Here is a 13,071-nt window from a genome sequence, read left to right as displayed (position 1 = left end):
CATATCGGACTCCAGTTTGAAATCATGCACACTAATGGTTGTGTCCAAAAAATGAATGCGTACAGGGTCAAGTGCACATGTGAACTTAATGGTTGGGTGAGCCATATTGAGATCTGAGACAAAGCTCAATAATGATGTTACATCACTCTGCCATATTAAGAACACATCATCTATGAACCGCACCCACATACGCCCATAGTCTACAAAGGAATGATGATGATACACATTATCAATTTCAAATTTGGACATACAGTAGAGGCAGCGATTATTCTAACAAAAACCAGTGTCAATTCCCCAAAAGACCCAAGTACACCCAGGTACATTCTGAATACATTTCCTTAAACTAGCCATTAAGTTCACATGTGCACATGACCCTGTACGCATTAATTTTTTGGACACAACCATTAGTGTGCATGATGGCAAACTGGAGTCCGATATGTTCTCCAAACCCACAGATAGAAACAACCTGTTACACTTCACAAGTATTCACCCTCCTGCCACTACCGCGGGATTACCATATAGTCAATTTTTACGCGCTAAGCGTATCATCAGCACTCCATCTAAGATCACTGAGGGCATGGATAAAATTCAGTGTAAATTTCGTTCTAGGGGTTACCCTGCTAAAGTATTGTCTGATCAACGTGTAAAGGCTGAGAATTGGACCCCCACTGGGCAAGAGGTCCATGAGAAAAATACATTTTCAATTCCATTTGTCTCCACGTACAACACTAATAGTGGACCTATTAAGAACATTATACGACGGCATTGGTCTCTTCCTAGTAGTGATCCCTTATTAGCTTCAACTCTTAATGACCCTCCATTATTCTCATATAAGAGAGGTAAAAATTTGCGGGATCGTCTGGTTAGGGCTGACCTTGGGGGGACCACTACCAAGCAAACCTTTATGGGCACTCCCAGGTTGGGATGCTACAGATGTTGTAGTTGTAATCATTGTAACAATATTGTGGAGGGTTCTACGTTTCAGCATCCTTTATCTGGTAAGAAATACAAGACTACAGATTTCTATACGTGCCTCTCTAAAGATGTAATATATTTCATTAAATGTCCATGTGGCAAGGGCTATGTAGGGGAGACCACCCAGGGGGTGAAGGATCGGATCGGATAGCATAAGGCTGCTATACGTATGTGTGACCCTGAAGCGCCAGTATCACATCACTTCACACAGGCTGGGCATACTGTGAAAAGGTAATGTAGATTGGAAAAAAACGAATCGCTGAGTCCCAAAAAAACACCATCAGCTCACCAACTGCTGGAACTAAAACCGTTTATTAAGACTACATAAAAAAGGAAAATAGGACAAACAAAAAACTAATAATGCAACCTCCCTACGCGTTTCAGGCTCCTTAGAGCCCTTTCTCAAGAGAATATATATATATATATATATATATATATATATATATGTGTGTGTGTGTGTGTGTGTGTGTGTGTATATATATATATATATATCTGTGTCTCTAGTGCCCCTTTTATTGGGGTATGTGAATATGGTGATGGGTCCCTGCATGTGGTTATCTGTGCGGGTTGATCCGTCCTTCGCCATTGGTAGGTCCCCCCCACTACTATCTTGGCCCCCTGTATTATAGAGTTCCTTGGGTCCTCTTCACCCACTTGGTGGAACTGTTGTCTCTTTAGAAGATCACTATTGATGCTTACTATATTGTGCACAAAACCACCCCCCCCCTTTTTTTTAACCATCAAAAAAAAGTTTTTTAACCATCCCTGTAAATACACTTTCTTTATTATGAATCCTTTTATTTTCACATATATTCTTTATTCAATTACACTTATGGATTACTCTGCATTTACTGTGGTATGTTTTTTTTTACCATTTATAGGTAGCCCCTATGGGGATATTCTTGTTCTGTGGAGGCTTGATACTACAATGATCAGTCTGACACCTGATTTGCATATATATCCACCTTCTGCATGTAGCCCCGGTCCCCTTGGGCTCCCAGAGACCCCCCCTTCTTGCCTTGAGCACGGTCGCGGGTACCGCTGGAGTCAGCGACGGACCCGCCGGGTGTCCGCAAAGGTGGTGGCCAGAGCAGAGAGCGCTCCGATGCTCGGGAGGCTCCGCGGCGCATCCGGGTAGCGGGGGTCGACATTTTAATTTGCGCATGCATGCGCAGAAGGCAGGCAGCCAAGTAAGGGCTTTGCGCATGAGTGCCAGAGAGCGGCGGCCATTACAGGTTCACAAAGGTGCAGATAGAGCTCGCGGTGGCCATTACACATAGAACATGCGGCCCCAATGTTAAAGAGGTCCTGAGTGAACTACAATTCCCAGCAGCCTCTGGGGACTGCACGTTCACCCTGATCACATGCTGTTTTCCAGCCACTAAGACTTACAGATTCTCTGCAGCAGGGAATTGGTTACATTGTTTTGTGCAGACAGGAAGAGTCATTGAGAGCTGGGAGCAGGTTGGGGAAGGGTGTGTGTAGGGAGCACTAGCCCCTGCATACTAGGCCAGGTTACCCCCCAGGCCCCAGATAGCCCTGAGTCACCAGTAAGTTGCTGCAGCTAGGGACAGACCCAAGAGAGGGATGCTGCCAACTTAGCTGAGCAGGATAGTTAAGTTGTGACAGTATTGCTTTGCAGTGCAGCACAGCAGTTAGCTTTGGCTGCTTCAAGAGAGGCCCCTTCAGTGTGAGGGGGGGTTGCTTTCTATAGTGCCCAGTGTTATGTGATATCACCGGTGCCAGTTGCACGCGGTGATCGCAGCTCTACCGTGAGAGACATTCTGTGGGTGAGACGCTCCCCGAGGGAGACACCTCACACAGAGGTGGGACACCGCGTAGGCGGATTCCTGTTCCTGCGTCAGATCCTTTTTGAAGATCATTACACCCGGGCACGGACGTGTGCCCGGGCAGGTATCTATAAGTGCACCAACTATACACACGTGAGCAGCGCTGCCACACATCTGGGTGGGGGTCCAGGACACTGGGACACTGGTGCCAAGCACCCAATCAATGTGGGCACTGTATGGTTGGGTTACTATTGGGGGCGGAGGGGCCAAGGGCCTACGAAGGGAGATAGGTGCCCCTTGCACCCAATGCAATGTTATGTAATGATGTGTTATGTTGTAGGGCATATAGTAAACTGTTTTATCCATACCCTGGTGTAAGTACTTACTGTATGTGGTTCCTGTGTAAGGAGTTATTCTACACAGTAGAATCCCTGCATAGGTGGAGGCGCTGTAAGCAGTATGATCCAGTATACACCCCAGGCTCCCAGTGGCGGAGGTTCAGGCCTCCTGTGAGCCTCTCAGGTATTGCACCACACCTGGTAACATATGTAGATTTCCCCACAGGGTCCCTATCTGCGATTGGGGGGGGGGGAAACTGTGTTACATGCACATACCCTGCGTTCCTATGTCAGTTCTGGTAACTTGCTGCATACTGCTGTACACCTATATCCACCTTCTGGACGAATCCTGGGTCCCAGTGTGATTGCTGGTGATCTGCTGCCTGCTGCTGTGCATTGACACACAAGTACACCATGGAGTACCACTGCGCATGTGGCTTACACTGATCTCCACACATCACGGGGACTCTCCATGGCAACTGTTCCTGTTTACACTTATGCAGAGGACGTCTGTTGTCAATGATCGTGCTCTGGGTGTCAGCTGGATGTAATTACCTTATCTCAGAGCCCGCCCACTGAGGATGACATCATCAGGGCTTCCTTACTGTGCAGATGGCTGCAGGCACCAAGTCCTCAGCGAGGAGCAGGCGCGCTCTGATAATTGTGCAGAGAACCTTGTGGTTTGATTTATTCTACCTACCTCTTATGACTTTTGAACGCCTAGGGCTGCATCCTGGTTTATGATCTTTATGTTTAGATTTTGTATTTATCTCACTATGTTTATCTCTGTTTAGTATTGAACACTTAGATTAGTGGAGGATATATTTGTCATTACTTATTAATTTAGACTTACCAATTGTTGCTATCAGAATTAGTGGAGGGTTTATTCTTTCTCATTTGGGGCCTATTTGTGGTTTTGTGGGTTCTGGGATCAGGAAGTACCCTTTTGTCTCTTTTGGGACTGAGGGGAACGGGGCTGACGAAGGGGTAAACCCCAAAACGTTGCCCCCCTGTACTCCCCTGTATACCCACCTTTTTGTTGTTGCCCCCCCCCATGTTTTGTTCCACTTTTTTTCCCCCACACACCCCATATATAGTACTACCTTTGTTATTGTAGTTTTCCATGTGTGGTATTGTATGCTTTTTTTGATTAATTTGTGCATATATTAAAACTTACCTTTTCAGCTATATACGTTGTATAGATGAACTCTATATACAATATATTGGATATGCCAGAAATGCGGGCAGCGTGCTTTTTGGACATAAAAACAAAGGTACATTTTGAGGTTTCATACATGAAGGAATTTCAGGAAACATTTTTATTAAATGTGGTGAAATAAAATACATACTGTAGGGTATAAAATCAGTGTAAAATCATACAGAAAAGGAACACAAAAAATTGTCATGCTATGTAAAAATGACAAAATATGCACATTTTCACACAAAACCCCACTCTGTAGTGGAACACTTTACTGAGCTGTATGGCTGCATGAGCATTTAGGGGTTGTTCAAATTCTTGTACATTACCTGAAGAAAAGGCACTATTCCATCTCTTGCAATGGCCTGCAGCAGACGAGGTGCTCCAGTTAGACTCTGGAGTCCAGCCCCACAAGTGGAAAAGAAAGAACCAATAACTATTACCCACGGAGATGGCCAAGCCAAAGTACCTATCACCAGATTGCCACTAACCGCTTCACCAAACCTGCAATAGTAATAAAAAAAATTTTTTTAAATTGTATTAAAATAACATGTAAACTGTCATTACGTTTAATATACGTAGAAATATTGTGAACTCTGTATAGCTGTTTTTTTTTTCTTACATTTCTATTCAACGGTACAATTCATAATACCTGCATCAAAAATAAGAAACCTTTATTTCACCAAGTTGGATACATTTCAAAGCAGTTTCTTGGGCAGACAACACCAACGCTCACCTTCATTTTATAGTGACAGCTCCCAAAAAAGCACCAATAATATATGTAGCGGGTGTACCCCTAGGGTACTATAACTACTGGTAATGCTGTCACCTGAGAGGCTAACAAGAGGCCTGAGCCTCTGCTACTGGGAGCATGGGGTGTACTTACACTCGGTGCAGCGCCTCCACTGATGAGGGATCCCAGCGTGGTGGGAGTGTGCCCTCACCAGACCAATCATAGAGTAAATACACACAATGGAATGAAACAGTATTTACTAATCAGCATACTATCCTTGGCATATCATTAGCATAACATCACATAACATTGCATCACCCTGCATGCATACCATCCCACATGTCCATCATTGCATCACCCTCTGTCCTTTGTGTACCAATGTGCCAGGGCACTTAACCTCTGAGTGTCCACCAGCTATAGAGTTAATGTGAGGGATAGCGCTTCCCTGTGTCGGGGCCCTTTGGTGCACTTAATATACTACCTTCCTGGTTATTGTCCTAACCAGGATAATCCTTGAACAATCAACTGCTCCGCAACGTGATCCCACGAGGCGCTGCACTGCTCTCTGCAGAACTGGGTACACACGCCGACTCCCCAGGGGAAGGATCCCCAGCCGAATGATCCCTTTTCCAATAGTCTCTGCTATGGAGTCAGATCCTCTTTCAGCTACACGCTGTACTGACAGTCAGGCACTGTCCTGCAGCATCTCTCTCTCTATGAGTAAGTGAAGGAGTCCCTGTCTTAAGGCAGTTCCCTACACCAAACAGTCACTTATCTACAGTGTCTCAGGGGACTAACTGGGCCCTGGGGGTATATCACTGGCCTAGCCCCTGGAGCACTGCTCCATGGACCTAACCTGCTCCTTCAGGTTCCTGGTCTCAAGTCCTGACTTCCTCTCCCAGCAGGCAATAGTCTTTCCTTCATTGTGAAGCAGTCCAGCCATCTCATTGGCTATCGTGTGTCACTAGGCAGCTTTCTCCCTGGGCATCATGGGAGTTGTAGTCTCTGTGCTGCACAATTAACATTGGAACCGCGTGCGCATAGGACACTGCACCTGCGTGACTATAATGGCCGCCGCGACCTTGCCCCGCTCATGCGCAACCTTCCAGGACTCTTCCCAGCCTATGCCACCTCTGCGCATGCGCGACTCTGCGTTCGTGCGCACACCTAACATGGCGGCGCCCTGGGGCAAGAACTGCCGGCAATTCTATTTGCCCTGCATAACATACTGAGGGTAAGGAGGGGGGGAAATGGGAGCGCGGAGAGACCGGAGGGTACCTGGCTACATACAGTTACTGTTAGAATATTGAAATTTGAACTACGCAGAGCACCATAAACAATTATATTGCTAGTGCAGCAGGGTCCCTCCCCTGGTCCCCGGTTCCCCCGCTACAGCGGGGGAATGTTAAGAGTGCTACGGCAGCTTGTGTCAGGCGACCCGGTCACCTGAGGCATCGGCGGTTCCCGTAGCAAGAGCGCCACCCTCTTGGATTTGATCACACATGTGCAGGAGGCTCGAGCATGCGCAGTGATAAGCGCAGTAGCGGCGGCCAATACAGAAAGGGGCTCCGCAGGGACTACAACACCTAGCAGCCCCCGGGCTGCTAGATCACATGCCGGCCAACAGCCAATAGGTCTGCAGCCTTCCCTGCAAAGGGATATTGATACTTTTTGTGCACTGCAAGCCACGCCAGTCAGATCTGGGACATCAGAAGTGTAGGGTGTGCAGGGTGTCAGTAACCCCTGCACTAGGCCAGAGTCCCTTAGGCCCCGACTACCCTGTTCAGTGTGTGGCTGCAACAGGGACAGGCCCTTAGACAGGGACACTGCCCCATTTAGCATTCAGTGTCAGAGACACAGAAGGATGCAACGCAGTAGTTATGGCCTTTGGTCTGGGACCAGACCACTACTGAAAGGCACAGAGACTATCTTCATGGTGGGACACTCCAAACGGATACCACCCCACATGCAGGCGGACGCCAACACTGACAACGTCGCTGGATCAGCGGATCCTTTATCTTCAGTTGGCGCTACAGGGTGTTGGAGCACACAGCAGGTATACCTCACCTCAACAAGTGTACCAACTGTACACACATTAGTGGGGCAGCGCTGTCTCACACATTGGGTGGGTTGCTACTTGTGGAGACCAGAGTGGTTGGGTGCCAAAGGACCCCTCAGTAATTTGGGGACTGTGTTACCAGGTGTGGACAGTGTTTTGGTGGTTACGGCCATGCGTGGCCTAGTTGGGGGGACTGGTACCATTGTTATTTTATACCTGCAGTAAACTGTTATCTTATACCACGTGTGTATTTCTTATATTGTCCTGTGATAGGGTTATCCAACACAGTTAGAATCCCGCCCAGGTGGAGGCGCTGTCCCCAACAGATCAGATACACCCCAGGCTCCCAGCCGCAAAGGTTCAGGTCTCCTGTGAGCCTCAGGTAACGCACCACACGAGTAGCCATCATATCTCCCATAGGGTGGGGGAAACTGCGCTACACTTATTACAATAACTATTATTGCAACCACGCAACTGTAGAGTGGCTGAGATGACACTTCGGTTTACATGTTCTAAATCAGTAGTTCTCAAACAGCTTCTCAGGGAGCAGGTTTCTGAGGCAACCACCTAACATTTTATTCATATGAAAATTCATTGTCCTGCTGCTGTGCCGGCCTTTATTCTAAAACTTCTCGGGGCATGGCGGTTTCATGTCCTGAATGCCACGCGGAGTAAATGGTGCATCCCCCGTGCTCATGCTGCATTCGCGCCGCCCGGCACCCGCAGTTGAACTGCGGTTGATTCGCGGTTGATCTGTTTAATTATAATGGTTCGGATTTAATTGGGGGCAATTCTTCACGTATCCGCCAGGTGGCAGATATTCATGAATTGTAATAAATTCTAATGTGTACACTGCTTGTGTTACAGTAATGTGTCGACTTGCAGGTGTTTAAAAAAACCCACAGTGGTCCATTGTGAATTAACCTTGGTACTGAAGAAGTTACTGTATCACTTTAGGCGTTTCATAATAAAAACTCAATGCTCTGTGTCTTTTTCCCATTATTTCTCCCTGCACCATTGCCGAAACGGACGGAAACAATGAGTACACCGCAGTACGTGTGCAAAAGACCTGACTGCACATACGCTTAAGTAATTTGGTCGGAAATTAATGCAGCAGCTGATAACATGGCCACAGTTTGTGAAATCTATCAATATTTTATCTCAAATTATGACTTTTACAAATTTTTACCTGATGCTCGTGTGCGGAAGCGTGCAATAAGGAAAAAGTTAAGTTATTTTCGTATTGCCCCTGCACACGGAGTTAGAGGAGGATATTGGTGTGTGGTGCCAGATTTTTCCAGTATCTTTGATCATGGAGACTTAAAAAGGAGAAAGGTCAGATTTAATGAAAATAAGATTCAATCCCAGGCCAGCAATGTAACAGCGGCTGCACTGGCGACAGCACCGGCTTACAATAACGGTCCGACCATCAGTGCAAACCTGGAGCAGTTTCTACAGTACAGTACATACGGAACAATTGGTGGACAGCTAGGCGCATGCGTGCATGTCTCATGGTACCTTGTTGAAACGCATATGTGTATCATCACATCCCCATCCCCAAGTCTTACTACAGTAACAAGACAACGGTAATGCAACCGCTTATCAATACCCCCCCCCCACCCCTCCCGAGCCATTCATTAAAATTCTTGTAGCCTTCTTGAAGGAACCATTATGTGAAATGTTATACGGTACTTACTGTACTGTATGTTTTATAAAATGTGACACAATGAAACAATTTAAAAATTCAACTTTTTTGGGAGTTAAAACATTATTTTATATATATTATTATATTATAAAGCAATAACGGAAATATATAATATTTTATTTTTCCTCAGAAAAGAAACTTTGTCATCAAGCGGAAAACGGCTAATGGAGGAATTTCGATGGACCTACAGTATAATATCGCTTTTTTGAAACGTTGCTTGCGCATTGATGAATCTGATGTAAAAAATGTTATTGATTAGGATAGAATAATTGTGAGCTTTTTAGAAAACCTTAAACAGTATGCTGCTGTTTTTATATTCAATACTTTTTTACATAAAGTACTGTAATACAGTACACTTGCACGTTTAATTAACTTACTGTATAAGAAACCCCCAAAATAAAAAGTTATAATCTTTATTCTATACAGTATGTATTTATTCTACAGTACTGTGATTTTTCTTTGGAGGTGAGGGGTTCAAAACATTATGATGACCTGTTGAAAATATTTCGTTGAACTAATAATCCAGCAAACAGCCCTCTCCTCTCCCCTCCCCACCCCCCCCCCACCTCCCACACACAGACAAGGCCAAACCATTCCTTTGTAATGGGTGGCTTTGTGGCTTAGTTTAATAGTTTAATCTACACGAGTTTGTTCTCACATTTATGCGCATGCGTGTATGTCTCATTGGAACCTTGTTGAAACGCAGACAGTATGTGTGTCATCACATTGAGGCGCATGCGTGTATGTGAACAAGACACCACACATCCCCCTCCAAGCCATTCATTAAAATTATTGTATGCTGATAAGCCCTTACTGTGGAACGAATCCTCCCCCAAACACATTCATTCGTACACAACAGTAATGCAACTGCTTATCAACACCCCCCCCCCCCCCCTCGAGCCATTCATGAAAATTCTTGTACCCTTCTTGAGGGACTGACTGATTTTAACCAACCATAATGTGAAATGTTATACTTATAATTTATAAAAGGTGACACAATGAAACCAATTAAAAACAATTTAAACCAATCAACTTTTTTTTTTTTTAAGTAAAACAATATTTTATAATATAGAAAACAATTGTTCCCAGCACACAAAAAAAGGAAAAGAGAGGGGAGCAGCGAACCAAAAGGTTTAGTGAACAAAACACAAAGTGAATGAAAAACACAATGCAACTTATTAATGACTCAGGCGAAAATTTTCTAAAAGTATGGACACCCTGGTTAGCCCAGACTGACATCCCGGGGGGTAGAGATAACCACAATAATGCTTTAATAATTGCAGATGCGTTCTCCTGTGATGATATCGTTGGTCGAACGGCTGTCAGTCGCCATCAGGTAGACTAGTTGGAGAGGTATATAACCAAACACACAACCCTGATTCAGGGAGCTAAACACCCGGTTCAAGTGGATCCTCGGAAGTGTTTTTCATTCCCTTTGTGTTTTGTTCATTAAACCTTTTGGTTCACTGCTCCCCTCGCTTTTCCTTTTTTGTGTGCTGGGAACAATTGTTATCTATATTGTTGATTGGGAGGAATTAGGGTCCTCATTGTTCCACATTGCACCCACTATTCCATATACACGTTTGCGTGCTGTCTATTTTCTTGTTTGTTAATATTTTATAACTTTTGAACGACTGAACAATCAAGCAGCAAAGTCCATCCCCATCACTCTGTGCTTCCAGGGACGAGCCCTTACATGCCTCAAAATGCCATTGATGGTCTCTCTCACTGTTCTCACTAAATGATCAGTAACAATAAAAAAACGCTGCACTTCCGCCAAAATAGTTTGTCTTAAATTTTCAGGCAGAGCGTTTTTAATTCGATTCCCTTCGAAATTAACGTTGTGGGTCCACCCGCTGTACATCTCATAACTGACATGGTGTTTAAAGATGTACAGGGCATATTTCTGGGCAAGACCAGCACTTGAAACCTTGTATTTCTCCCTGACTTGCTGGAACAGGTCGCACAAGGTGATGTCTGGCACCTTCTCGATGGAAGCGTGTGTGCTGGGAGCGGATGTGCTTCTGGAAGCGGGTGTGCTTCTGGCAGCGGGCGAGTGTAGGTGGTCTGGGAGGATGCTTTCCTCCTGTAGTCGTGGCCTTATCGGGGTTGTCATCTCCTGTCGTGGTCTTACCTGGGTTGTCATCCTCATCAATGGCATACAGGCACACGTATTCTGCAGATGGAAGGGGTGTACTTGGTAATGGAATCGAGAAGGTCACATCCATGCCACCCTCCTGCTCCTGCGTCCGACATACAGGGGCAGGAGCTCCAAGCAATTAATTTATCCCCGCTATGTTGCTCTCCATCTTCATCTCAATCTTCTCCAAACGCCTATCCATATTTAGCATGGTCTCCAAAAGAAGATCGATCTTTTGCACCATAGAGTTGTCAGGGAGATCGACACAATTTAAACTATTCAGCATGCAGGCGAACGAGCTGGATCTGGTGCGAGGAGTGCTATTGACATCTGCGCTGGTGGGTGCTGGAACAGGTGCCAGGGGGTTCCCAGCAGCAGAGCAGCGTTGTGGATGGGTGTTGGAGCAGGCGACCTGGGGGTTCCCAGGAGAGCAGCGTCGTGGATAGGTGCTGGTGGATTCCAAGCCTGTTGCTTTCTTTGTACGCTAGCGTCTTCTTGACATAATAAGGCCCAGGCTTCTAAGCCTTTGGAGTCATCTGAACGTTTTCTTTATTATCCTTTCGCTTTGGCTTTGAAAAGGCTTCCGGCTTTCGCTTTTTCGTGGTCGGCACGGCAGAAGCAAGCAGATTCCTGCATCCGTAGAATCGGGGTTGATCCATGGAAACAGATGGCATAATGCACAATACAGTATCTGGACAAGGGCAAGTTCATATTTGAATTTTTTCGCGTGCATGGCCACGAGGTGCAGGTGTTAAAAGTGGGCGTACTGTGTACTAAACCTGTCGAGGGAGGTTGAAACACATTAAAGTATAAATACACCATCCATTTTGTTGATTCACTGCACATTGTATATACACAGACTACACATCGAATATATATTCTTGTGCTTGTATTTCTTCCTAAACGCAGCGATGCCGATTAAAAAGATTTCAAAGGATCTCAGCATGAGAATACATGATATGTACAAGAGAGGACAACGAATTTCACAGATACAACGCTGGTTAAATACTTTGGGCCTCGTTGTTCCAGCAACCACTGTGAGCTATCATGCCCATGGTAAGGCCAGAAGTGTCAAGCAGACACCAACAGTCACTACCGAGTAAGTATTTACAGAATGTTTTCTTTACTGTACAGTACAGATTAAATACATGTTTAATATTTGATAAAGATTTACATTCTTATAATCAATTAATTTTAAGACACCCATTGTATTTCAAAGCGAGTTGCACCTCTTTCCTTAATTTTCACTCACTTCATTATTACTCATTATGACTGACTCACTCACCACCCCCAATGCAGTATACAGTATACTGTTTACTGTAAACAGTATGACACACACAAAGTACAAGTAATATTATATTATAATGTTTCAGTATATTTATATATATCTATTATAATTTATATAGCTGTATATTTATATAACTATATTATATCTATTATAATTTATATAGCTGTATATTTATATAACTATATTATATATATATTATAATTTATATAGCTGTATATTTATATAACTATATATAATATAAAATATATTTATATATTTATATTTAGCCATACTGTAGGCTTGAGCATAAATGATGGAGCATCACAGATGAATATAGCTGCCAGTAATCCAGTATGTACTTGTGGCCTACTGTAACTAATTGTTGTTTTTCCTTTACACTGTAGGGCGACAACTCTTGTGGTTGACCAAATAAGTGAAGAGAATGATGAGGTGTGTGCCACAAGGGTCAAGTACGCTCTAGAGCAAAATCACAATATAACTGCATCTCAGAGCAGCATCAAAGCGATGAGAAAAAGATTGGGATGGAAATATGGGCGTGTAAGGTTAGCCCTGGACAGTACAGTAGGTAAAAGTGTGGTTTAAGTAAGTATACAGTACCTCTAAAATTATTCCTCGTCATTACAGAACGTATCCCATGATAAGGGAAGCCAACAAAATCAAAAGAGTGGACCAGGCACGGGCATGGATCGAAAATGTCGAGACTTTTCAGGATTGCATCTTTACTGACGAGTCAACTGTATCGCTTGAGAGATTTGCCACTTTTGCATTCCACAAAAAAGAACTCTTATCTATGAAGCCGCGTCCAAAACACCCAGTGAAGCTGCATGTGTGAGGTGCGATCTCTA

At 44.5% G+C, this 13,071-nt stretch overlaps 1 protein-coding gene across 9 annotated transcripts in view; it reads right to left on the bottom strand.

The window, feature by feature from the left end:
* Window positions 1–13,071, bottom strand: part of SLC12A7 (solute carrier family 12 member 7) — a 623,740-nt gene that overhangs the window by 163,502 nt on the left and 447,167 nt on the right. For all 9 annotated transcript variants that reach the window (XM_075586361.1, XM_075586370.1, XM_075586368.1 and 6 more), the window contains one exon: window positions 4,631–4,805. In XM_075586361.1, the coding sequence (XP_075442476.1) occupies window positions 4,631–4,805 (175 nt within the window). The remainder of the gene's footprint in view (window positions 1–4,630; window positions 4,806–13,071) is intronic.

The sequence above is a fragment of the Ascaphus truei genome, chromosome 2, assembly GCF_040206685.1.
Source record: "Ascaphus truei isolate aAscTru1 chromosome 2, aAscTru1.hap1, whole genome shotgun sequence".
NCBI classification, from domain to species: Eukaryota; Metazoa; Chordata; class Amphibia; order Anura; family Ascaphidae; genus Ascaphus; species Ascaphus truei.
Note: the sequence above shows the minus strand (reverse complement) of the source record. Positions and strands in the feature narration are given on the sequence as shown.